We start from the raw sequence: 25859 nt of genomic DNA, 5'->3' as shown, positions 1-25859 counted from the left end.
AAATGAATCACTTGACATGTTTACTACACGATCTACCAGAAACTTGGGAAAACATTGTGGGAGATGATTTCGATTCCGCGAAAGAAAATACACACTTGTTGGAAGGCATATAAGCTATTGAGCCAAGCACCTTATTCACGCATCGCTCGTTGATTGTCCCTTCACGAACTTGAACAAACATCAAATCGCAAGCATCAACATTTTGCTAAGTAAGCCTAAATTTCTTTTCTTCTAGATCTTAGGCGTAAAAAAGAAAGATAAATATAAATACCATAGGACAGACAGACTTGTATAACCAAATCTTTTATCCTTGAATTGGTTTTAAAAAGAAAGGATTAACCCAAGGAAGTACCAAGATTGGGACTATATCGAATTGGGAACGCCGAGACGTGTTATATATAGAATTGGTACTTCTAATTTTCATTACCATTAAATTGCCATGAGAAAATTGCCTGACATTCCACTGCACCTCGGTTAACGGCACAGTAACTTTGGACCTTTATGGTTCGTATTGGTTTTTCTTATAGAATCGACGCCAAATCTCAAAACCTGTTTGGATTCGATACCCTGCAGACCCAATTCCGAGACAAGTATGCAACAGTCATAAGCGCTTAGAACGGACTCGTCGATTCGATTCCAAGCCTGGAAAAACTGGAGAAACGAGAAGCAGGCTGACCTAGAGATTCATTAGTTGGATCCATATCCAATCAAATTTGGATGTGGAAATGTACGTGTACCTTTGGGGCCAACCGATTGAGAGGAGCACATTGCTGCTGGATCCATATATATATATATATATATATGTGTGTGTGTGTGTGTATGAGTATGCACGAATTTGAACCATAATTCTAAATTTCTAATACAATCCAAAAGGCCGCTATTTCAGTCGGGCCCTGATTGTATGAGTATCTGGACCAAATCCAACTTGTACGAGTACATCCGGAACTGTGCGAGTTCATATGCCCACTGCCCACTGGGTCCCACAAGCCTTCCCCTCTAAGGCTTCTTTGATTCTTCTTTGATTCTTTCTCTCGTCAAGGGTCTTCCTCACTCCTTTGCTCTGCATCGTCACTCCGAGTGGTCATCTATCATCTTCTTCTCCCTCGCTCTCTCTGTCTCACTCATGTTCAAGAGCAGGCTTCAAGAATATTGTCACCGGAATTCATGGGGCCTTCCCAAATACACGATCACGAAAGGTGGACCAGACCACAATCCCAAATTCAAGGCCACCGTCGTCGTCAACGGCGTCGCCTACGAGGTCCAGGGCTTCCATAAATCTTCAAAAGATGCCCAGAACGAAGCTGCCAGGGTCGCCTTCGAGTCTCTTATCGACGCCGACCGATCTTCTTCCGATGAAGGTAACGACGCCTTGAGAGTGTTTCCTTTCCCTCTCCTTTAAGTTATGCAGTTTCCTTTTCTTTTCCGGGAATCCAAGGGAACTCGTTTCTTTGCAATCAATGGTAAATAGTCTACTTCCCCCTATTGGGGAAACGGAAAGTGGGGAGAGTCGGTTTTCATTCTCGCAAGAGTTGTGCAAGAAGACCAAAGAAGGATTTCCACTGCCAAGAGGAAATCATCAGAGACATAGGTTCCACTACGAATAAAGATGGACGAGGCATACGTGGATAACCATTTCCACTGAATCCAAGAGCTTGACGGGGACGATATATGGGCAGAAATATAGGCTCTGCTACGAATGAAGATGGGCGAGGCATATGCGAAATTCCATTTCCATTGCATCCAAAAACATCGAAAAAGATGATATATGACGTCTCTTATATTATGTAACGACGAAATAATGGTCATGCAACCCGTTGGAGCACCGTGTTAATCAAGAGTTATGTGACCATTAGTTCTTCTGTTATTGGTTCCATCTCTGGTTGTTTTCTTACTTGGTATTGAATGGAGAGCAACTGATTGAGCTCATTCGGGAATCCATGTAAGCCTTATGATCATACAGGCTTATGGACTTCAACATTTCTCCTTAGTTCCTTGTCACCATTAGAAGACAATGGGGTCAATGTCTGGCAAAGAAGTAGAGTAAGCTTTCCTCAGAACTCTAATGAGAATCGAGTAATTGAAAAAAATTTGAAACCCTCGTCACTGACCGTCTTTTCAACTCCATTTCTCCAATATAAAAGAACTTCACCAGAACAAGCCACGATTCCTGTCGGTAACCGTGAAGATGGCAGGTCAGCCTCTAGGATTTTCTAGAAGTAATTAAGTAGCAAAACCATGGATCAAGAGCTAGTTTGAAAGGAAAACATAAAAGGGGCTTGATTGCGGCTGTTTACAGCTTTATCAAGTCCCTTGTTTCTTTTTTTTGCTATTTTAATATGAGCTTATTTGTTTATTTAATCCGGTCTGGGCATGTCACATTTGCTTCAACAGATTTAGCAAAATGGCAAATAAAGAGTCCTCGGACGGAGGAATTGTCACCGAATGATCTACTTCCCGAGACTGGAAGTCAAGGAGACGCATCAAATTTGGTGGAAAGGAATGAAGCGATGGCATCAGGTTCCCTCTCTCTCTCATGGGTTCATACTCTTCTTCCTGAAAGTTGACACTATGCCTGTATTAATACGAGATCTCGCCTTGCTATTAAATAGCTGAGATTGGCACATGTGCCCAATACTTAAAATCTGTTGGAATCAACTGTAGGGCAAAGATAGTCTAGTAAGAAATTTGGCGGTAGTTATTGCTTTTTCTTCCTATTTATTGTCCGTTATTTCCCTAAACTCCTCGCCCTTCATTCTGATCAGATCATTTCTTTTGTCTTTCCCTCTTAATCATGCATTTTCTGGCAGAGATGCAACTTAATTACAAAAGCTACCTACAAGAATTTGTTCAAGGAAGGAGGTGGAGTTCGCCTGTTTATGCTCTTGTTCGAGAAGGGCCAGCTCATGCCCCTCGTTTTAGTGCCACAGTCACTGTAGAAGGCAAAAGCTTCAGGAGTCCAGATTTTTTTGGTACGGTGCGGGAGGCTGAGCATGATGCTGCAAGAATTGCTCTTGCATCATTCCACGAAGAAGGAACTCAAGAGGTAATGTTTGAGAAGCGGTCAGTTTATGTGATCTTTCCATTTTCTTCCGGTGGTATTGTGTTTTTGGTTTGCTGGGAACTGATTGAACTATATCAACTCTGCAGGACAAATCTCTTTCTTTCAAGAATATGTTAAAGGACTATAGTCAGAAAAGAAGTCTACATTTGCCAACGTACTCCACAGAAAGTTTTGGGGCATCGCATTTGCCAACTTTTCGATCTACTGTTGAGATAGATGGTAAAGTTTATACTGGAGATTCTGCGACAACAAAGAAAGAGGCAGAGGCAAATGCAGCAAAAATTGCTTGGTTTGCCCTCAAAGAGCGTATACTTTCTACCCTCTATTTATTTTTTTTGGTAAATTAGGGATACTTTGTGTATGAGCACCACAATCAGAAAAGGGGAAAAAACAGAATTATATGAACGGTCTTGTGTTAGCCAGTTTAGCAGTTGTATCTTTCTGATGTTTTGCATCAACGTTGTTTATATTTTAGGTGGATCAAGAACTTCTTCAAGCTCCAAACTGCAGCTCGGAACTATTTCTAATGCTCTAGTGAACCTTGCCAATAATGAACGGAATTATAAGCCTGAAGCATCCTCAAGTGATAAAACTGTAGCGAAAGGGAGTCTCATAGTGAACAATAGTAAGAATTTCTCATCGTCATATAAGAATTATCCGTAGTGTGTTATTCATTTCAAGCTTGCTAGCATAATTTTGCATTTTTGTGTATCGTCGCTTTTCTCCTTGATTGATTGCTACAGAATTTTACTTTATTAACTTTGTTGAAGGAGAATCGAAACCTTCCTTAGAATGCAAACTGCAAGTAACGGCTGGTTCTGGTGCTTCCACCACGAACCTTGTCTCCGATGGACAGAAACCCAAGTCTTCTTTGACCTGTAACAATGAAGCTGAAGAAAGTACCATATTTACTAGTGGTAAGAACTTATACACCATGTGCATGACCTGTCTCAAGCTTTTCTTTCATGGAACTAACCAGCTATGGCTGGAGCGCAGGTTCTTACTTTATTCCCCGATTTTTGTTTTTAATTGCTTTTCTTGAACTGTTCATGTCTTTTTAGGGGAAGAACCTGCCATTGGTGACGTCCTAGACAAAGATGAATCTCATCTTGGACCTGAGGAAGAATCGACAATCTCATCCCAGTTTGCTGCCGATATATGTAATTATTTGAATGAACAATTTGTCGCTGGTAACTCTACAACTCAGGGCACGCAACCCGCTTCATCTACTTCGGAACGTCTGCTGCCTGCTCCTACCATCTCTTCGAGCAAATCTGCCTCTAACCTTTCACGGCCAAAAGGATCTAGTATACTCGATGCTGGAACTAGTACTGCTTCTAAACTGCAAAACCATGTGGTGGTGTTCCCACGTTTGCTTAATATGAAACTGCCTCTAGATGGAGTAAAGGTACAGTTTAGCGACGCGAAGTGGGTGGCTGTCACGGGGACTGATTCCACCCATGGTGCCAAATGAGGTAGATCAATGATTTCTCCTTTGCATCTTCCTGTGGACACTTTACAGGCAGGATGAGAGGAGAAGGTGCTGGAATAGTTGAAGCATTGTTACTGAATTCTCTATCTCTCTGCGTGTGGATGTGCTGGATTAGGCACCTCTCTAGTATCGTAGTCTCTTAGAATAACATATTCTTCGTGTGGTTGCTTGACTTGGCAGATGGAGTTTGTTTGCAAATGGTAGAATCTTGTAGTCTATGCTGCGTTAAAAGGATAAAAATGGCTGGAGCACAATTAGCTTAGTTTCAGGTTGTTGCAACTGTGGTGCTTCATTTGTTTCTTTAGTAGGGAAAAAAAAAATATCAATATATGCATATGTAAACGGCTCGTTTTGCTTGTGGCCTTCTGCTCTAAGAACTACTTGGTCTACCTGTGGCTTCTATATGGTTTGGTACATTCTCATCTGTCTTTTCCTTCTCTGGCGTCCAGAGTAATCCTCCAAGGACCAGATCAATTAACGCGTTACGTCCGTCCTCTAAGAAGTAAGTCTCAGGTGGATCACCATGCCTGATCAATGCCATGGAGATCGCTCTGTTCCGAAGTTCAGAATTGCAGGTCTCCAACAAAGCCTTCGTTTCAACACCTGCTCTCCATCATCGATGGCGATGCACTCAACTGGAGTGCACGTTCTTTGTAACTGGGACTCTTGCACATGAACTCAATTAATGTCCACGACATCTTGGGATCACAGTCTCCTTTTTCCCTGTATCTCGACAATTGGCACGGATAATCTATTAATGGCATATCCAACTAATTATTGTTCTTTGTGCTTAGAAAAGAGAAGTAATAAAAGGTACCATTTGGAGGAACAAAGAATCCAAAATTAAAGGCATGTTAGTGTGAAGGTTTTTTTCCTTTTGCACAGAAAGACCCGTTCAGGTGTAGTAAAAATCTTGACATTTAAACATAAAATAGTTAAAGTCAGGTGGGCAGAACTCCCTATTGTTAAAAGAGAGTCTAACTATCTATCAGAAAATGCATTCCTCTTGGGACGGAGCTATAATTATCGAGGAGAAAGAACAAATATGCGTCAGAAAATTTGGGAACACAGCACTTACTGACATGAAATATATGCGTCAGAAAAGTATCCAATTATTTTATTCCAACGTTCGCCATATCATTTGACAATGTTAGGCGGGCGTATTCTTTATCCAGATAGAATGGAGGTGAAGGAATCGACTCTCCGGCCAAGGAGGTACCATGGCAATTAAAAAACCACCTTTACACAAAGCATTTTTAGATAGATCCCCGTGTGAAATTCTTGACAAAAAACTACACACAAGTTTTAGACGAAGACATGCCTCGCTATGGGTTGAACCGAGATAAAATCTTAGATCAAACACAGCAGCAAACTAAAATATACACATAGAAAACGGACAGATTTGTACAGCAAGATGGCCAAAACATTCTCTGAACTGCAAATGCATGGAGAATCACGCACACCTTGATTTAACAATCGTACATGCTAATGCATAAAAGACTGATGGGCTTCATATCGACAGTAACGATAAATATCTGCTATTACTGCCTGAAAGTAAGGTTAAGTCGTCCAGGCCACAACTTTGATTGCTCGAGCAGCCGTTCGGGAGCTGTATCTGGAAACAAGGTTGGGACCCCATGGAATATTCGCCTAGAGTTGCCGCCAAATATCAACACGTCACCAGAATCCAATCTGCATTTCTCGGCCTTGTCTACATTTCTGTCCCCCCCAAAAAGGAAATCCGCTGAGTCGCCTAAAGAAAATGAGACCACAGGCAATCCGTTTAGTATACTTTCAGGGCTTTCATCTTTGTCCTGCATTAACAAAGACGTAAATGGAAGATAAGAATGCGATAAGGGTGCAAGCCTTCATGCATAGTTCCAATAAGAAACCAAAAACAGACCCTTGACTGATGAGAAACAAATAGTATGAGATTGCAAAGAGAAAATCAGTTATGGTTACCTGATGGAGCCCTAGTTTCCCACTCTTGGAATAGAAATTAGCAATGCAAATGTCAAGGTTCGTTTCCGGCAGTTCAAGTTTTAGGTCATTTTTCAGGTGTTCTTGAGCGACTTGAAGCACCTTTTGAACCAGCCCCTTGAAATAATCAGGAAGTCGACAGATATCCCCGTACTTTGATATATCCGGATCCCAATTCTTGCCAAGAGACATCATGTGGAGGTGCATTTGACAAAAGCTGAAACTTGGTTGGTAAAAGCCACCCGATTCCTTTCCAAGTTCACGACATTTCGCGACAATTTTAACCTTTACTAAGAACAAAATTAGGCTGCGATTGGAAACCAAAGTTTAGAAGAGAACTGGTGTAGCTATAACAAAGTTTACTAACAATTATCACCATACCAAATGATAAAGAAAGCACTAAGTAGCCCACGGCCAACTTGGATTGAAGAAGCTCCAGAAATACAAACCCATTGAAGTAACTCGTATGCGTGCACTGCACTTATATTATAGGGACAACAGGTTAGACATATATCTGCCCTTCGTGCCGTTTATCGCCACTTTAGTCTGTCCCTCAAAAGAATACCATGTGGCCTGCTGGTGCAAACAGATGAAAAATTGAAGTCTTCAGGTACTGCCTGCATATCCATGCCACAACCTTTCTTACATCCACTCACGTCCACTGCCTGCATAATTTCAATGTGTTGTCGATGCCCCTCTATCTCAGTTTAAAAGGTCAGAAATTAGTAAAAAAATACAAAAGGAAAAAAATATAAGACAAACATAAGGAAAGAAGTTTAAAGTCAACCAGTTCCCAAGTTGGAACAAAAAAAAAATAAATACTCATTGCATACATGAACTTGCAGAAACTTATATATCATGATGTAAATGATTTTATACAGTTAGTATCATGCTTACGTTGCTAGTACATGTTTTACACGTCCAATACGTGTAAATGTATTCCATTTTTTGCTTTATAAGAAAGTCTTCCATTTTAACATCAAGGGCACTTCGATCAGCATCAGGAAGCCGTAACAAACTGCGCCCCCGTTTAATAGAAGGGCGGATTTGTCTCCTATGACGGGAAGAGTGAATCTTCGGTGTCGCTCTCCCCCCTCATCGACATCCACATCCACATCCTTCTTCTAGGTGTAAATTTTTTGGTTTTGCGGGGTCATGGGAGTGAAAAAACGTCGAATATACTCTTCATGCAAAAACGACGACCGTAGGATGAAAATTTTGCTTAAAACGAGGGTTCCTTGTTTACTTTAATGGACAAAATATTCCTCAAAAAGTAATTACTGGAAAGTAGGGACTTCATTTCGGCCCTCCACGGGCTTCCGCCGTATCCCGTGAGTTCCTTTTCTTCCGTCCCGCGTCTCGCCTTCCTTCCTTCCTTCCTTCTTGCCTCCATACTTCTCACCCACCGGAACGATGCCTCCAAAAGGATCAGCCAAGAAGCAGCCCCCCAAATCCTCCCCCGCCGCAGAGAACAAATCCTCGCCGGAGATGGCCACTTCTCCCAAAACCACTTCAGGAAGGAAGCCCAACCCGAAGAACTCCTCCAAAACCATCGCCAAGCCTAAGAAGTCTCCCTCATCTACGCCTGAAACCGAACCCAAGCCGAACCCAACCCCCCGGCCACCAACACCTCGTCGGAGTCGCCACCAGAACCCGTACCCAAAGCTGAAGTGGATGGCACAGGCGCGTCACCTAAGGTGGAACCGGACGTCGAGACTGCTGGGCGGGAACCGGAAATTCCCGGTGAAACCGCTTCTTCGGATGCAAAATGCGACTCCAAGGCTGCTGCACCGCAGACGGAAGCCGCCGATAAAGCTGGGAACTCGCAAACGATCGAATCAGAGGTGCAAAGAGTAGCTGCGGCGTCCACATCGCCCAGAGTTGAATCCGGTGACAAACCGGCCCCGAAGATAAAGAAAAAGATTATCCGCAGAGTCATCGTCAGAACCAGAAAGGTTCCGGTGCAGAAGAAAGTGCCTGCTGGCGAAAACCCTAGCCCTGCTTCTACGAATTCGGCAAACCCTGTCTCTGCACCCGCCAATTCAGATAACCCTAGCTCGAGTCCTAATGAACTTCCGAAGCCTAGTAAAGAGGAGGACGCAAAGCCTGTGCAGGCGGCGTCGGTGGAGCTGACCGAAGAAAAGAAACCGGTGGAGGATAATGAAGGCCCGAAGCCAGCGACGGTTGACACGGCCGCGCAAGCCGGCGACGCTGGACCGAAGCCACTATCAGGAGAAAAAATGGGGGTGGACTTGTGGGTGGACGAATTCGAGGTAGCGGAGCGGAGAAAGAAAAGAAGAACAGAGATCTTCATAGGTGGATTGGATAAGGAGGCGAAGGAAGAGGACATCCGCAAGGTATTTGAGAAGGCAGGGGAGATTGTGGAGGTGAGACTCATTAAGAACAGTCAGACCGGGAAGAACAAAGGCTACGCATTCTTGAGATATGCGAAGCCGGATGAAGCTCAACGTGCCATAAATGAGCTTGCTCGTGCCGAGGTACTGGTTTCCACGAGTATTTTACTGACGCAGCGAAATTTTCTGATTTTTTGAAAGAACTTCCTTTGTCCTGTCAGTGATATGAGTTACAGGTGAATCTCTATTAACGAAGAAAATTTTGTTTATAATTTTTCTGTTAAATAAGTCTTCTGGATGGCGAAGATGCCTGTGATGGAAGGCATTCTTATGAATTGCTGGGGGCAATCATGTTCCTCAATAGTCTTTCACTATTCTGATTGAGAAATTTTAACTGGTGATGGTTGCATTGTAGTCGAGTTTAGATAAGATCCTTAGCAGAGGATTTAGGTGATAGATAAGCCCTGTTACTAAGGAATAGTCGAGAGTTGAGACATTTTCGATTTTTCTTCCTTGTTAATAATGAATCGTTTAGAGTTGCAACATTTATCGACTTTAGTCATTATATCATTATCTTAGACTAGTGCCGGTGTAATGTTGATGTGAATATGAACCTGCTTTCCTCTTGACAACCTTTTCGAGTAAATAAGGTAAAACCTGTGCGCTGCCACTGTTTCTGCTGGAGCCAGTGGGTTGGGTTAAGTAAAAAAAATTTATTTTCCTGCAATTTTTTTGTTTCTTTTTTTTGGCCGCTACCTGATTGAGACTTGTAATTACACATATTATGCAAGTTGAATAAGTATGGGTGCATCTTGATAATTGGCTTGATGTTGTATGACACTGTTAATAGTAGTGCATTGCCCGATCTTTGTGTCTGCATGCATGCTTGCTGGACTAAAATGAGAACCAGTAAGGAGCCCTCGCAGCACTTGGAATCTTGGACTCAATGTTTAACTTTATATTCCCATTATTGACTAGAAGCATGCTTGCTAGGAAGTCTTTGCACTTGATTTCTTGTATGGATGTCTACTATGGAATTCCTGATCAAACTTTAAATGTCTGCAAGTATCACACTATTTAGATTTTTCTTTTCATATCCTTATTATTTTGATATGCTTTGCCTGTTCATTTTGGTTATTGATAAATAATGTATTCTAACACTTCGATTGATTTTGATGTGTGTTAGGTGTGTGGGAAGCCTTGTGCAGCAGCTCCTCTTCAGGATAATGATACTATTTTTCTTGGCAGTATTGATAAAAGGTGGAAAAAGGAAGATGTAAGTCTTATCCCCAATCAATAAGTAAAAGTTAGCATCTGCTAACGGTTGTTACTGTGTCTAAGGACCAACTTTGTGAATGATGCAGGTCATTAGAATATTGCAAGAAATTGGCATTGAGAATATTCACACGGTTTATGTCATGATGGATCCCAATAATCCTGGCCACAACCGTGGTTTTGCATTCCTTGAGCTTGAGACTAATAAAGATGCACAAAATGCTTACAGAAAGCTGCAGAAGAAGGATGTATTTGGAAAAGGGCGAAATGTCAAGGTGGCCTGGGCCGAGCCATTAAATGATCCTGGCGAAGAGGAGATGCAGAAGGTATGTGATTTCCATTTCCTGATGGGTTCATGTTTACTTTAATATGATCATGATTGTTGTCATGCAACATTCTTTCAGTTCATGAGTGCTCCTCTAATTCTCCCTTTTTGTAACTTCTGAAGAAAAGGTGGCCTTTTTGTTTTTGCTTTTTTTTTTTTTACGGATTATGTTCTGTTACTAAGTCATGTATACTTCAAAGTTAGACAAGTAATTTGTTTTTAAAAAGGTATTTTTGGAGATATCCTATTATAATGCTAGTATTTGGTCAAAGACTTGGTAAATTTTTCATCTTTTCTTTGTCTAAGTTGGTCAAATTGAGTGACTTGTTGACTGCTTGAAAAGGTCTTTTTGGAGATGTCCTTTATAATGCTAGCATTTGGTTGAAAAAACTCGATAGATTCTTCATCTTTTCTTTCTTTAAGTTGATCAAATTTAGTGATTTGTTGGCTCTAGAAATTTGATGCAGCTGCAGTTTAACTTGGTACTTGGTTGTGTGATTGGGAAACTTACTAGGTGTTGTTATTTTCAGTTCTTTTAGATTGAACCACTTTGTTTTTCTCTTTCTCTGGGACCTCTTTCCTAAGGACTTTATGCTAATTCTCTTATACTTGGTTGACTTCTCCGAGCCTGCGTTTTGTCTCGTAACAAGGTGACCTGCAGTATCTGTGTTGTTATTAAAGATCTGGTTTTATTGGCTTTGACAAGCATTTTTTGTTTATGCTACTTCAACCTTGCATATTATGTTGTCTAAGGAATGCTACTCTTAACTTTTGCCTAGCACTCTCCTTATGTAGAAGCTTTTACAAATGGATTCTTGCTAGCTGCTAGTGACTTTTCATATTAGCAGTTGTATTTGTGGATTGAATTTATAGAATAACAAAGCTAGCTTTTCTAATTGCAAAGTGAGGACCTAGTTTTTATTTTGGTGACCATATATACCCTGTAATTTATCTTTGGCATGTTCACTCACTGTAACACTGCCATGGCCCTTCACTGCCACCACATGGCAACTTCTTCACTGGCATAATCTCCAGATTCATCACGATCTCCCCTCTTTCAATCCAAAAGACCATCGCCGGCGGCACTAACACCAAACTACTATTTGTTGCTTCCACTTTTCAATGCAGAGACCATCATTGCAACTTGACCATCTTTTTGTGCACCTAAAACCACGTCTATGGTCATTCTTCAACACCAAAACAATCACACTGTTTGATCTTTGTCATCAAATTGTCCACCTTTCATCACCACCACTACCCCACCCTTTTCAGTACCAGCATTCTCACCTTCATGTGCTCAATTCTCGTTCTTCTGATGTCCCTTTTTCTTACTCACTTCTGCCTAAAGAGTTTGATCCAATAATTCTTTATACAGAAAATAGTTCCTTTTTTAAAATGTAACAATCAGGGCCTTCATACTCTGAAGTTCCTTCTTGTCTTATAAGATTTCAAGTCTTTGCCTTCATTTTCCTACCTTTTTATCTCAGTTTCTTGTTGATCATTCGAACTACTCATTTTCTGGCATGTGCAGATGGTTTGGATGTTGCCAAGAGCAAAGCTGTGGACTTGTGAGGTTTTTAGAATACTAGGAACAAATGCATACTAACTACCTTGATCGAGCGAAAACTTCTGACAGAAGCTCCTGTAGTTCTTGTCTTCTCTCTCTCTTCCCCCATTCCCCCAAATGTCCAGCTCTGTGATGCATTCAAACCTGTAGCCCAATGTGTACCTGGAAGACTCCCTCTCTCTCTTAAATTAAATGTTTGCACAACATTGCAGGTCAAATCAGTTTATGCCAATGGGATTCCAGCTTCTTGGGATGAAGAAAAAGTTAAAAAATACTTCTCAAAGTATGGAGAAATAGAAAGGATCAAACTTGCAAAGGATATGCACAACCCCAAGAGAAAGGACTTTGCATTTGTTAACTATGCAACCCGTGAGGCTGCTCTTGCTTGTATTGAGTCTTTCAATAAGGAGGAAGTGGTTGATGAGGGCTGCAAGGTTTGGGTCCTTATAGCTGAAATCACACTTTTGCATTTGATGAAAGGTTTTTTTTTTAATGAACTTATGGTTACGCAGGTAAATATCAAAGTAATGCTTGCCAAACCTGTTCAAAAGAGCAATCAGAATAAGGGAAGGACAAAGGTTCCAGATGTGGAACAGTCGAAAGAGAAAATAAAACAGTCCAAAGAGAAAAGAAACGAAGCTCATGATCGTGAGTCGGCATATCTTGTGTGCCATTTTTCATTTCCACATCTTGAATTCTCCATAAGTTTTCTGTGCTGCCATCATATTTCTCTTTGAATAATTGTTTCATTGAGAACTTTGTCATTCCGAGATTGGCTTGTGTATTTTGTTTACCTGATTGTAATAACTGTTGTTTATGCTTTATAGTACTGAAATTGTGTTAATGAAATTATCTGACATAGTTGAACTAGAATGTAACTTCCTTTGTTTTGATGGACTGAATATATCCGTAACATGTTATGGAAGAGTGGAGCAGTCATGTCAAACCTACTGAAAATTAAGGCTTTAAAAGAAAAAGAGGAAGAGTTGTTGCCACCACCCAATGGTTTTTGTTTTTGTTTGTTTGTTTTTTTCATTTTTTGACAACCAACATTCTTGAGTACTATGGAATCACAAAATGACTGTTTATCAGACTACCCGCTTTGGTAGTTTCATTTAATGGTCAAAATGACTTTAACTCTTGTTGATTGAATGGGAAAGCTATATAGTCAAAAGATCTATGACACCAGCCACTCGCCTTCTCGTGTATTCTTGTGTGTGTGTGTGTGAGAGAGAGAGAGAGAGAGTAATGTCTTGTTTGACTTCTTCCCCAGGTCTCTCTCTTTTTCTTAAATAATTATGCTTGGGATTCTTTCCTCAATGTGGTTTGTTGATGATCACATATATTAGGAACTTTTAGGTGTCAATCTGATGATGCTCTGTATGAAATTTTTGCTGTCATCATGATTTTCTTGTTCATTAGCTGAATTCATTGATGCCTCTTGCAGAGTCTTCATGTACTCCATCTCTAATTTTTGGTTTCTAATTTTCTTTTGTCATTTCTTGTATTTTTATTATCACACCGCCATGCTATTTAATATAAGACCATATTCACAAATAACGTTTTGAAGTTTTAAACGGTGAGATTTTCTCGGGTATAATACGGCAAGCTTGAAAAAAAGGGGAAAAATATGGTAAATTTTTAAAAATTTTAAAAAACTAAAAATGAGGAAAAATAAAATAAGCGAGAAACTAATAACACAAACATAAAAAAATAAGTAAATTTGCAACAAATAAAAATAGAAAATGAAAAAAACTGTTTGGCTTAAAAAAATAAAAAAAAGGAAAGAATGTGAAACAACACGTTTTTTTTTCTTTTTTATGTTTTTTGTAAAAAAACACATTTTTTTTAGTTTTAAATGGCACTTTTATTTATCGCATTTTTTAATACGTTTTTTTAAGTTTTAAATGGCAAGTTTATTTATCGCATTTTTTTTCGCGTTTTATAAGACCCCTGCTAGTGTTGCAAAGCTTAGGCTTCCTTGAGTTTAGTGAACATGGATGTTAGATTGGGGGAAAAAAATCAGATAGTGCCATTGTATTCCTTTTTAGATTTATATCATCAACAAATTTGTTCTGTATATTGACTTCATGTTGCACATTTTCAGGTTTACACCCGTCTTATGTTCTTGATAACATTTATTCCTGCATCTCTACTATTTCTTGTTGATGTCTATTCTAATTTGGTGGATTCAGGTCCCATGGAAAATATTGTTCCTTCCAAGAAGGGAAGGTTCATTGGAAAGGGTGGGCCTCCTCCGAGCATTGAAAAGAAATCATCCGATACAGAGGAACTAATACGGGTTTTAAGGGAACAGGCAGCATGGAAGCAGGGCACCTCAGGATTTGCTAGAGGTGTATTTCTGTTCTGTTTTGGAGACAGGGGACATGTTTTCTGACTTTCTGTGCTTGGAAAGCAGCCTCTCTCTCTCTCCCTCTCTCTAAAAAAAAGAAAAAGAGCATGTAAGCTTTGCTTTAATGATCCAGTGTGCTGAGAAAAATGACAGCTTATTACAATATTTGTTAATCAACATCTTTTGAGCATAGTCCTCTAATATCTTCTGGCATGAAGTTTGTTGTTCATGACCATAATTATATATTGTTACCATAAAGATTCTGTTTGTTTATATTTAGTGGTTAGAAATAATAGTAGGAGAATTTGATCTTTAAGACGTTCACTGTTTTCACTGTTTCTCTGATTGACAATTACATGTTTTCATTTTTAGCCCCATCCTTGGCTCAAATTTTGTTTCTTCAGTTGATTTTCTCAGAGATGCTCAGTGCTTCTTCCTTCTTTGAAGGGTTTACCAATAACAGTGGGTGATAAGAGTACTGAAACTTCGTTGTAAAATGCGTAAAATGAGGGAGTTCTTAGCATATGCCTTCTATGGTTCTATTTTAAGCAGACTTATAGTCAGACTCATGTCTATCTCATAATATAAGTACTAAATTGTTTATTTTGACACTCCGACACTGTTGATGTTCTTGCAATACGTTCTATAAGTTCTTGAGGCATTTTCCCCATTCATCTTGCAGTCTCGGCAATTGAAGACTATTCCCATGGCCTGCCTGGAGGCAAGCGGCCTCTCTCAGCACTGGTATTATCACTTTCTTCAGATAAATTCACTTAAATGAAATGCTTCTGAAAAATTCTCCGCCCAATCTGGAACTGGACTTATGCAGGGTGAAGATCCTTATTCTGAACCAAGAGGATACTCACGTGCTCGTGACAGTTCTTTTCCACACACAAGCACAAGGTTTATTTCTTTAGCTGTGTGCAAACTGCAGTTCTCCTTACACTAGGATTCTTTTTTCTAATATTTGATGACTACCTGCATATTTTTTGGTTTGGGGAGAATATCAAATTATTTTTTTCCCCTTTTCATGTTTGATGATTATCTGCTGACATACGCGATGCTGACATTAATGCTATTCTTTAGTTACAGCTCATTCTCTTATGATGGGGCTGGAACATCTATTCCATTTTATCAGCGCCATTCTGCTGGATATGCTGGTAGGTGTAAATTTAGTGAGTTAATTGTTTTGGTCTGTGCACATTGCATGTCTTTGTTTGGACTTTGTATAAAAGTGAGGTAATGGATTTGCGGGTAATTATTGATGTTGTCTTTTGGCTTTTCAGGTTCAGCATATACGTCTGGTTCGGACTATTCTACTTCAGGAAAGGTATGGTCTCCAAGAATATTTCATTTAAAAGTTCAAACTTTGTCAAGTTGTATATTTAATTTCTCCAGCTTAATAAATAATTGTCCTGGGTTCTTTTTCTTCATTTTTGGTGGACTGTATTTATTTTCTTCTTGACATGCTTGGTTCTCAAGCATAATATGCGCAGATTTTGTGTTTTTTCCTTGCTATATATGAAGGAAAATTTATTGGTAGATCCTTTACTGGTGAAATCTTGCTAACCGAGTCACATATGTACCCGTGTGCTTCAGTCCAAGTTGCCGTGTTTGTAGACAGGTGGGTACACGTTGAATCCAATTAGGTCATACCTGAATCCAATTTGATAATCTTAGTGAAAAGGGCTTTCCTCCTCTACTCATTTCCTTTCTTGTATATGCCTGCAAATTGTCGGCCATGGCTGACCTCTCGGGAAACTGAGTCCTTCCCTACTTCATTCTCCATTTCTGCCTGCATCTTCTTCTTTACTGCACCTTACTTTCCTCTTATAACTTGTAGCCTCAGCCTTAGTGTAGGCTAGCTCTCCTAGGGACCTGCATCGTACTTCTCAGTTCCCCAGGGACAACTGCTTATTCTTAACTGCTAATTATATATAAAATTATAAATTGCTTGTCCAGGGCTCCAAACACGTACCAGGTACCTGCACCCATGTCTGCACCTATCTGATTTGGCTTCAGTTTTGAAAACCTGTACCAATCACCCCACTATTGCTCCACCGAAAACTATCCATCAGCTGATCCATGCTGCTGTTTCATAGGTTGGTCCAAAATGTAGACCTGTCTAAAATTTTAAATGTTCTCTTTATTTGAGTTCTAGGTACTCCCAGCTCCAGGTCTGGCTGAAATACAGGGCCACCTGTTAAGTGGTTTTGATCTTAGTTATGGTGTATGTCTATTCACTGCATCTAAATCAGTAACTTGTGACTACTATATTCGACTGCTGAATATACTTTTTAATATATTTAGTGGTTATAACATGCTAAAATAATCAAAATAGTCGGATCACCATGGAATGATCAATGCATGGTTGTTTTAGGGCTTGTTGATTTTGTCCAACTCTTTTGCAAGGAAAACAAAATATCCATGATTTGTAAAATTTTGTATGTTATTTATGTCTAAATTGTAATTATTAGACCTTGTTAAATGAAGAAAAAATTGTGTCTAAACTATCATGATTGGACCTTGTTAAATGGAGAAGAAAAAATGGCTTGTAATGTTCATGCCTAGAATCAATGTTGTCACTGGCGTATCGTAACGCATATTGGTTTGGCCGACTTATACGCCGTGTCGTAATGTATCACAAATGTAGTGTAGCATATCATAAACTTAATTTTTAATTCGAAAAAATCGAAAAAATCAAAACAATTCAGAAAAAATGGGACAAATCAGAAAAAATAGTTAAAAAGAAGAAAAATGTATTCCATATAAAAAATCTTATCATACATGATTACAGCAACAAAAACTTCACCGATATGGCATATCAATAATTGCTAGCTCCTATGATTTGAATACTCATCAATTTGTAAGCTCCACAGTTGTTCGCTACATTAAGAAAGGTTTGAGGTTGAATCATCTTTCTTTTATTTGAGTTCTTTCAATGCAAGAGACGAGGGGGAAAAGAAATTTTTCTGTCCAGAAATAAGTAACCCAGCAATTATAGATTATATTTTTCATCATTCACAAATATGCCTTTGGTCCGATATCCCTCTTCTGCAATAGCAAATTTTGTTTGTTAGTTATTTTGCGCACCCCAATGGAACCATTCATAACTATAAGCCATAATATATCTACACATTCATAAATGAAAAATCAGATTTCAGAATAGCATAATAAACGTCCATCACAAATTTAAACTTGAAAATGTTGTCGAATCGTAGATTATATCAGAGTTCATAAGTTCATGACATATAGTTATCATCATTCAATGATAATCATCGTCATCATCATCTTCATCTTCATCCCTGTCTTCATTCTCATTTTCTTCATTAATTGTTCAATCCCTTCTAATGGAATGTCATCATCGACATTTCATGGCTCTGCTTCTTCAAAAAGCTTTGCTGCTCCTCAGTGTTTAGAAAATCAAGGTCATCGTCATCAAGTATTGCAGATGGTTCTTCTCCATCTGTGAGTTTTACAGTTCCATGAAGAATTTTGCTGATTCAGTAAGACATGTTCTAGAAAGAAAGGGAGGGGTGTAGGAGGAGTGTGGGGAGGAGGGTGTCGTTTAAAAACACACACACCCCCTTTTTGCGTTTTTACCCCATGTCCTATGATACAGGGGAAGTATCAGTGATACACTTACAATACCTGAGCATATCATGTATCCTAAGCCTACTGTATAGGTTTTCTAAACTTATACAGTGTGTATCGTGCGATACGGATAACGTTGCTTAGAATTATAAAATGTTTGTTTTTGTGTGTGAGATTCACGATGTAAGGCAAAGCTTATTGATCCAGTTTGACTATATCTCAGTTTTGATTGATTTGCCAGAGTTGTGAAAATCATGCATTTTTAGATTTTTCCAACATTGGCCATTTTTTTAAGTTTGAAAAATCAATTACAAAACTATTTCTTGCTCCAACTCATTCAGTTTATCTGCATGTGTATACAACCAGAATGCTTATTTCCATGCTTTGACCTTGGCCTGTGAATGGTATTATCTGGTTGAAAGCTCAAGTATTTTCTGTTGCATGGTATCTGATTTTAATGTGCTTGTCTATGTGAGTTCCGCTCATACATGGATGCTTGCATCTGCATCAGGCAATTTATACGGTTCTCTTTTTCTGTATTACACAATTCATACATTTCTCTTTTTCCTTCATTGTCTGTGTTTCATTCTTGTCTTTTGTTCCCGTTAAGGTTAAGGTTTGATTATCCCATTCTTACTTCAAGCTTTTGTCCGTATTATAATTTTGTTTTGGTGTTGGCGAGACATCTAGAGACTAGAATGTATTTGGGTTTTATGGTTAAACTTCCTTTACAGTACTTCGCCATGGCCCTGAGCGCTTCATATTTAATAGCTTTTGCATTTTCTCAATTTTGTCCATATGCAATTTTGTTTGATTTGTTACATTTTGCAATGCTGCAGATGCGTTATGGAACTTACTCCTATGGTGGTGGCCCTTCTCTTGGATGTAAGTCAACTCCCAGACATCTGAAGATTCCGTCAGATCTTAATGCCTTCTCTTTTTTACCCCAACAACTTGCTGTTACCATTATCTTCAATATTTTGAATCCTGGTGTTTGTCAGTATTTTAAGCTGCCGGATAATGGCTTTCACAGAGACATGGACATACGTGTATTGACACAAAAAGTTAGTAAAAGAACTGCTAGTTAGGACATCTGTATGTCAAAACAGTTCAAGAATATAATAAAAAATTTTATAATATATTAAGAGAGCATAAACCAAATTATTTTTCCCTTTCCATCTTTCTTATAAAAGGAAAAGAAATAAAAATTAAGAAGTTAGCCTTTTGAATTTTGACACAAGCTTGACCGTGTCTCTAGTTTGTCACATTGAAACTTATTTAATCGCATTGCATGTCTATTTTTGTCATATGATGCACGATCTCTTTGACGTTTCTTTGTGAATAAGATAATATCACTATATCAGCATGATACTGCAACATTTTCAAGGTAGTGCTATATCATTCTTGATGACATTTTCCTTTAGTTTTTTCAAGGAAAAGTGCTGCAAAGTCGATGAACAGTGATCTTGTTTGTTTTGTTTCTAAATTTTAGAAGTTTCTGTGTGTCCTTGTGGGAAGCTACATTAGGAAAAAAAGAAAAAAAGAAAGAAAAACCTGGGGGAAACATTGCTGGGATCTGTCTTCACGTTACAAAAAAAGATGCTCATTTAAGGAGATCATACTTTCTGCGTTAATTGACTCATGACTGTTGCCAACTTTGACAGCTTAAGTCTGCTGCCACAACTCGAAGCTGACCAAATTTGTCAGGTCTTGGTGTGGAAGGCGAACGAGGTTCTGGCCGTTGGCGCTTGTGTGCATCGCACCTTGGAAGTCTGGGCCCTTACAAGTTTTGACAGAAAGCCGCAGCTGGCCACAACAGACTTTTCGTTGCTCTAGCAATCTGCTATACCACATTTATGGGAAAGTGATGCTGGCGTTGCACTGTAACTCCTTTCACCTGTCCTCTTCTGTACAGTGTAGGACATCACTAAATTTACTGACACTGAACCGGCATTGGATGTGGCTTTCATTTTTAAGTGTCTTGGGAAACTCTTGTGGGATTCGCTGCCAGCCTCTTAATGGTAAAACTGTTTGGCTGTGCAAAGAGGAGGTCATTTCTGTACATTGAAAAGGGGACAGTTGTTTACCTGACGAATATCTGTTTCATAGAATCCAGTGGAATTGTTTGATAGAATGATTGGAATTTCTCTCTCTCTCTCTCTCTCTTTTTGGATAATATAGGTTTCTTCTCTTCGTATGGCTGTCTATAAGCCGGGAAGGAGTCCTGTTCTAGTCGGCTATGTATGGCCGAACGTGCCAACCCAAAACGAATAGCTCAGAAGATTTAAACTCTGCTATTTAAAATTTTAACGTGTCAACTATGACAACCTGATAAGAACAGATGCTACCATATCCACCAATAAGAGGCATGCGTTCGATGAGGGATAGGTGTAGTTGAAACATTCTTAGCAAAACAAAAAAGTTTTTTTTTTTTTTTTTTCATTATCTTGCTTTCTTATGAAAGTGACGTGCATTTTATTCACACATTTCTCCATATTTATGGACTCAGAATTGTTTGATAAAATTGATGCCGTTAAAATAGTTGAAATCCACACACACACACACCATATTTATATATATGCACACAGTCACGAAGACGATTCCTCTTGAGATGAATAAAAGATCCATAAAGCTTATATAGAACAAGGAAGAAGCTTCCGGGGTCAAAATGTTCAAAAAGATCTCTCTTCTCCAATCTTACAACATTTTGGCGTTTTCGAATGGAAAGCTAGAGGGTCAATTCTGCAAAAACAAATTTCATCTGAATCCGAGTTGGTCATGTATTTCCCACCGTACTTGTAGGCACGACCAAATGGGTAGAGAGATTGAAGATTAAAGGTGCTGAGGCTTGTCAGTTCTCTTTCAGGGGAAAAAAAAAAGGTAAACCAAACTTGATCAAATTTGCAGGATTCGTACACTTTTATGTCTTCTTGTATCAGTTGTATTTACACGGTATGACGCTTTAACTGCATTCTTTACAAGTTGAGTTCAAGTTGTAAGAACTCGGCTCATTCGATGACTTAAAAAATTGGTTCGTCATAGTTGAATTAGTTAAACGAGCTAAACAAGTTGACGAGTTAGAAGAAATGAGATATGTTAACATTAACAAGTTAAACTAGTTATGTGATTCGATGGCACAATATGGTCGAGCTCGAGTTAAGCTCAAGCTTAGCTTTTTGAGTCGGGCTAGCTTGAGCCCAAATCGACTCTTGTGCAGCCCTACTTTTATCTTATTACTGGTTTCAACATTAGGGCAGCTGTGTTTCAACATTAGCTTTTTTGGATTGTGCCTGACGGTCATGAATGAGGAAGAAGGAGAAAGAGGGGATTCTTCCTCCGGCCATCCGACGATGGTGCCCAGCCGATCAGCCGGTGCTACTTGATGGTCACATTTGATTTTAATGATATAAAATAAAATATAATCATCCCACATTCGACCTTAAAAGATATTATGCTGATTTTAATCCTCAATATACATCTATACAAACTTTTCATTTTTCAAAAACAAGAAATTGACTCGCCTTCCGTTGAATTATCAATTAACATGTGACTCGTGTCGGAAAAATTTAGAAGGGTCATAAGTGAGATTATGCCGAAAAGGTTGGGCTCTAAACAAGCTCGTCTCGCTTCGTCCCTTTTGTAATGCTTAATTTTTCTTATTCGTCGAACGCCCGTCTTCAAGAGAGTTCGTTCTTGGAAGCTCGTTCGGCGGAGGTTTCAGCCGGTATACGCTCTCTCTTTCTCAACCGGCGGTGTGCGGACAGTGCCCTCGAGGTCTCTCTTTCTCTCTTTTTCTCTGTTTTGTATGTTGTGACTTGTGACTCAGTTCAACCCATGACCGGTGTGGTCGAGTGACGACTACCATGCCTCCTATGCTTGACCCCCATCCGTCTTCACGTTTTTGTTCGATGCTTTTTCTTGCAAAAGGTTGGGCTTAATGTGGATCTATCGATGAGATTGACTGAGTTGTTTCGATATTTGGAGTCTCTCGAGAGGACAGGTATACGGATTTTGGTTTATTGGCGGGAACTTTTTGTTTTGATCAAGTACCCAATTGTTTGATGAAATGAGTGAAAGCAAAATATGTGGTTCATATGCCGTCTGATGTATGGTTGGAACTTGAGAACAGTTGAGTAGTTCTCTAGGGCATATTTTTGCTAGTTTCATTGTGGGATTTATGTGCATTTGGATCTTGAATTGTAACTGTTTGATGAAACGCCTAAAGATATTTCGTGCAATTCATGCCATTTTCCCTCTTCTTTTTCATGGGTATTGCCTTATATTTGTTGGCTTTCCCCTTAGATTCCATCAATATCAGCTGATAGCCGGAAAGTGGTTTTCAAATTTCACTTGAGAATTAAATGGGCTATGACATATTCCATATGGAAAAGATTGTAACGAATCACTAATGAATAAAGCCTATTTAATTCAAACAAGTAGAAGTGTAGCTGTCTGTAGATCTTCATCCTTTCAAGGACTCCATCGTGGATAGTAACTGTAAATCCTTGAAACTCTGTGCGTGAGAAATGGTATTGTTTCTATGTTGAGTGGAATTTAATCTGTCATGTCACAATTGTAAGAAGAAAACTGCAAATCTAGGCTCTAAGTGTTGGAAGAGCTTCAAGAAGGTGTATGATGTTTGATAAGAATCCTTACAGTAAAAGTAAAACTTCATTCTTCTTCTCAATTAGTCTAATTGTGTACTTTTCAGGACTCATTCTATCAGGGCCGTTAGCCTTGGGCGAAATACCACATGGACATCATCTCACAGCTACAAGAGCAAGTAAACTCCATCGCGTTTCTTGCCTTCAATACCTTCGGTACACTGCAGAGAGATGCTCCTCCAGTTAGACTTTCTCCAAACTACCCTGAACCACCTCCTGCAAATGCTACTGATGACGCCACAAATTTTACAGAACAGCCCAAGATTATGAGTGCAGCTATAGTTCGTGCTGCCAAGCAGGTCAGATACGTTTATCATTTCAGAATTATAAATTTATAAACTGCTGCATGTTTGTCCTTAGTATATGCCACACGTGACGGCTATATCCCTTTCCATAGTTATAATTGTCAAAGTTCTGGGACTCAGTTGTGGTCATCGGATCACATGGATTTTAAGGGTGTGTTATTTTTCTTGCTTACACTTTTCAAAGCTTTTCGCTCAATAATTCAGGGTGATTTTAAGATTTGCCTTTAGCGTTTTTTTTTTTTCATGTATTGTTTTCATTCCACAATGTTGGTGTTCAGTGTTCACTTCTAGTATGCTATCTTCCTAGATAATCTACCTTCTGCTCTGCCGACAGCAACTGTGTAGGTTTGAGGGGAAGAATAAAATTTATTTCTTTAGATTATCGGTTTTGTTGCTATATTCTGCCACAGAGGGAAAACACAGAAGAGGATAAAACTAGACATCTTACCTAGTTATTATTTTTGAAAGGCTCAATGGTAGCTGTTCTTCAAACTAACTACTATTTTACACTTTATTAGTTTACATGTTTCTTTAAACTTTATGTTTTCTTGCTGAGCATTTCAATGGACATGACAGGGTAGCCCCACCAAGTTGCAATGTTGAAGCTTCTAATGTATGAGCTTGACATGGACAATTAAGCAGCATTATTTGTTTCTTCCAGTGTCACAAATATTGTTCTCGGGTTTTTATCGACGAGATTTTTCTTTCTCTTGAGGTTTTAATGGCAATGTTGTTTTTTTGGGGAAAATCTCAGGAAAAACTCGGAAAATTTTTAAAAATAAAAAAAAAATAGGTATAAATGAACTAAATGAGAAACTAATAGGAAATCATGAATAAAAAACTATATAAAAGTGATCAAATGAATGTTTTAATGATAATAAAAATGATGAAATTGATTTAATTTAAGTTATATTTAAATCCATGACAATATCAATGCTAAAAAATAGAAAAATTAAAAAATCACGAAAAAACTAGATAATGGCGCGATAAATATTTTTCCAGATTTTTCAAAATATCTCAAATTTTCTCCCTTTTTTCGTTTTTCTGATTTTTGTTGTTAATATCACAATATTTTTGAAAATATTGCGATATCTGTGACACTAGAACTTTCTTCCCCTTCTTCATGGGGATGTTAATAGGAACGATGGGTCTATTCTCCATACAAGGAGTTCATATAAACATTGTTCTCCCTCCCTTTCTATAGAAAACAGAAATATGAGGTTTTTTAGGGATATCAGAATTCCTTGTTCATTGTATTATCCTTTGTACCATATTATGTTATTGCTCATTTGGTTACAGTTAAAATTTCTTTCCTTTGTTTATTTTCATATTAAGTTATATAGGAATCATTTGTACGTCCAGAGCTGGACGTCAAGTTTGTTTAATTTATATAAACTATTATGGTCACGTATGCTCAGATGTGATGAGGTTTAAGAAATCTGTATTGACATGAAGTATTAATCTTTACTAAATCAATACTATGTTGCTTTGATGCGTGAGAAGCTATTTTACTATCTATAACCATTAAACCGACTATTTTTCCTGTTTTTCTCCCTTGCTACCCCTTGACTCATTCAGTTGTTGTTTCTGCTTTGCTGAAGTTTTTCCCTTTCCTATCTTGTCCTTGTGACCCATTATTGTGATCCATTAACATTGTTTCCCTTCTCTGTGTTGCTCTTGAAGTTTGATTTGCTTGTTGCTGCACTGCCTTTGTCGGAGGGTGGCGAGGAAGTGCAGTTAAAGCGCATAGCTGAACTCCAGGTACGGAAGCATAGGTGCTAATCCTTGGCGCTATGTTGTTAGAGCTTTAAAATGCTATTATTGTCCTGCCAAAGTAGGGTGACTTTTGAATTTTGAAGCACTAATGACTTATTGTCCACTTTGGGTACGGTATAGGCAGAGAACGAAGCAGTGGGAGAGGAGCTCCAAAAGCAACTAGACGCAGCTGGTAACCTCTCTGACTTTGAGCTTCCTGAAGCTTCTTACCGCTCTGTGCTAAGATGTGTGTATGTGTGTGACAGAGCAAGAGTTGAAACAAGTTCAAGAGCTATTCAACAAAGCGGCAGATAATTGCTTGAACATGAAGAAGCCAGAATGATGAATACCGCGGCAATATAATAGTGCGAATTCCACACTGTTTGTTGGGGGGAGCCATATTTGGTCGCGCTTGTTGTCTCACACTTTTGTCAGGCCATCCCAATGTATTGTAAATAAGACCCACCCGTCCACTAAAAGTTTAAATTCTTTGTTCTATTGATCTGTTTGTTGAAGAGGTGTATGTGTGTGCGTCTGTTCTTAGGCTCATCGGTTGTCAAGACTTTATTTGACTCCCATTTGCAATACAACCAAAAGAAATGACGTAGGCATATAATGAATGCATTGTTATCTGTCTCATGCGATGTGTAGCTTATACAATACGTATACTATACACGAGACATTTATGTATTGTAGGAATGTCGCTTGTATTGGAATATGGGGTTTATATCATACAATACGTGCAATATGCCTATGTATCTTAGAATACGAGGACAAAACGAAGAAGGGGCTTGCTTGAGGTTCATTTTTGCATGTATTGATCTGTTTGTTAAAGAGGTGTATGTGTGTGCGTCTGTTTGGATGTGCTCGGAGGAGACTCATCGGTTGTCAAGACTTTATTTGACTCCCATTTGCAATACAACCAAAAGAAACAACATATGCATATAATGAATGCATTGTTATCCGTACGATATGTAGCTTATACAATTACTTTATACGATACATGAGACATTTATGTATCGTGGGCATATCGCTCTTATTGAAATACGGGGGCCGGGGGCCATATCATACAATAAAGACAATAAGCTTATGTATCTTATACGGGGACAAAACAAAAAAGGGGCTCACTTGAGG

The 25859-nt window shown here is 38.9% G+C and overlaps 4 protein-coding genes across 7 annotated transcripts; 3 read left to right on the top strand and 1 right to left on the bottom strand.

The window, feature by feature from the left end:
• Positions 1 to 1017: 1017 nt before the first annotated feature.
• On the top strand, positions 1018 to 5405 carry LOC116249311 (double-stranded RNA-binding protein 1-like). 4 transcript variants are annotated; one of them, XR_007572695.1, is made up of 8 exons: positions 1019 to 1358; positions 2392 to 2517; positions 2808 to 3043; positions 3148 to 3367; positions 3537 to 3686; positions 3832 to 3978; positions 4123 to 4822; positions 5003 to 5405. XR_007572695.1 is itself a non-coding variant. In XM_031622549.2 (8 exons), the coding sequence occupies exons 1-7, from the start codon at positions 1124 to 1126 to the stop codon at positions 4533 to 4535; spliced, it is 1527 nt and encodes a 508-aa protein (XP_031478409.1). In that variant the 5' UTR covers positions 1019 to 1123; the 3' UTR covers position 4536; positions 5003 to 5405. The 4 variants fall into 4 exon arrangements, 3 of the variants coding, with proteins under 3 accessions (XP_031478410.1, XP_031478409.1, XP_031478408.1); XM_031622549.2 differs by having other exon boundaries at positions 4123 to 4536; XM_031622550.2 differs by having other exon boundaries at positions 1018 to 1358; positions 3835 to 3978; positions 4123 to 5405.
• Positions 5406 to 6080: 675 nt separating this feature from the next.
• LOC116247434 (alpha-ketoglutarate-dependent dioxygenase abh1-like) lies at positions 6081 to 8086 on the bottom strand. The gene is made up of 3 exons (XM_031619618.2): positions 7815 to 8086; positions 6516 to 6840; positions 6081 to 6367 (listed from the first exon to the last, which is right to left on the bottom strand). The coding sequence occupies exons 1-3, from the start codon at positions 8084 to 8086 to the stop codon at positions 6095 to 6097; spliced, it is 870 nt and encodes a 289-aa protein (XP_031475478.1). The 3' UTR covers positions 6081 to 6094.
• A 41-nt stretch (positions 8087 to 8127) lies between these two features.
• Positions 8128 to 20135, top strand: LOC116247282 (heterogeneous nuclear ribonucleoprotein Q-like). Its single transcript, XM_031619359.2, has 12 exons — positions 8128 to 9031; positions 10074 to 10163; positions 10252 to 10488; positions 12267 to 12488; positions 12567 to 12702; positions 14250 to 14408; positions 15090 to 15151; positions 15237 to 15310; positions 15500 to 15567; positions 15694 to 15737; positions 18841 to 18886; positions 19666 to 20135. Exons 1-12 carry the CDS (start codon positions 8774 to 8776, stop codon positions 19668 to 19670), a joined length of 1401 nt encoding a protein of 466 aa, XP_031475219.1. The 5' UTR covers positions 8128 to 8773; the 3' UTR covers positions 19671 to 20135.
• Positions 20136 to 21611: 1476 nt separating this feature from the next.
• LOC116247283 (mediator of RNA polymerase II transcription subunit 21) lies at positions 21612 to 25364 on the top strand. The gene is made up of 5 exons (XM_031619360.2): positions 21612 to 21775; positions 22713 to 22964; positions 24654 to 24731; positions 24867 to 24918; positions 24992 to 25364. Exons 2-5 carry the CDS (start codon positions 22755 to 22757, stop codon positions 25066 to 25068), a joined length of 417 nt encoding a protein of 138 aa, XP_031475220.1. The 5' UTR covers positions 21612 to 21775; positions 22713 to 22754; the 3' UTR covers positions 25069 to 25364.
• Positions 25365 to 25859: the final 495 nt, after the last annotated feature.

The sequence above is a fragment of the Nymphaea colorata genome, chromosome 2 (assembly GCF_008831285.2).
Source record: "Nymphaea colorata isolate Beijing-Zhang1983 chromosome 2, ASM883128v2, whole genome shotgun sequence".
NCBI lineage: Eukaryota > Viridiplantae > Streptophyta > Magnoliopsida > Nymphaeales > Nymphaeaceae > Nymphaea > Nymphaea colorata.
This window is presented reverse-complemented; position numbering and strand designations above follow the sequence as displayed.

Excerpts from the sequence above, each read along its gene's own strand:
- LOC116247283 (XM_031619360.2), top strand. The coding sequence starts at position 22,755 with ATGGACATCATCTCACAGCTACAAGAGCAAGTAAACTCCATCGCGTTT. Across the intron at positions 24,732-24,866 it reads AGCGCATAGCTGAACTCCAG|GCAGAGAACGAAGCAGTGGG; the intron begins GTACGGAAGCAT and ends GGTACGGTATAG. Across the intron at positions 24,919-24,991 it reads AAAGCAACTAGACGCAGCTG|AGCAAGAGTTGAAACAAGTT; the intron begins GTAACCTCTCTG and ends TGTGTGTGACAG.
- LOC116249311 (XM_031622549.2), top strand. The coding sequence starts at position 1,124 with ATGTTCAAGAGCAGGCTTCAAGAATATTGTCACCGGAATTCATGGGGC. Across the intron at positions 3,044-3,147 it reads ACGAAGAAGGAACTCAAGAG|GACAAATCTCTTTCTTTCAA; the intron begins GTAATGTTTGAG and ends TCAACTCTGCAG. Across the intron at positions 3,687-3,831 it reads GAGTCTCATAGTGAACAATA|GAGAATCGAAACCTTCCTTA; the intron begins GTAAGAATTTCT and ends ACTTTGTTGAAG.
- LOC116247434 (XM_031619618.2), bottom strand. The coding sequence starts at position 8,086 with ATGGTTTTGGAGGAGTTCTTCGGGTTGGGCTTCCTTCCTGAAGTGGTT. Across the intron at positions 6,841-7,814 it reads AATGAAGTCCCTACTTTCCA|CCTAATTTTGTTCTTAGTAA; the intron begins GTAATTACTTTT and ends TTCCAATCGCAG. Across the intron at positions 6,368-6,515 it reads GGAAACTAGGGCTCCATCAG|GACAAAGATGAAAGCCCTGA; the intron begins GTAACCATAACT and ends TTGTTAATGCAG.
- LOC116247282 (XM_031619359.2), top strand. The coding sequence starts at position 8,774 with ATGGGGGTGGACTTGTGGGTGGACGAATTCGAGGTAGCGGAGCGGAGA. Across the intron at positions 10,489-12,266 it reads GCGAAGAGGAGATGCAGAAG|GTCAAATCAGTTTATGCCAA; the intron begins GTATGTGATTTC and ends ACAACATTGCAG. Across the intron at positions 15,311-15,499 it reads TTTCCACACACAAGCACAAG|CTCATTCTCTTATGATGGGG; the intron begins GTTTATTTCTTT and ends CTTTAGTTACAG.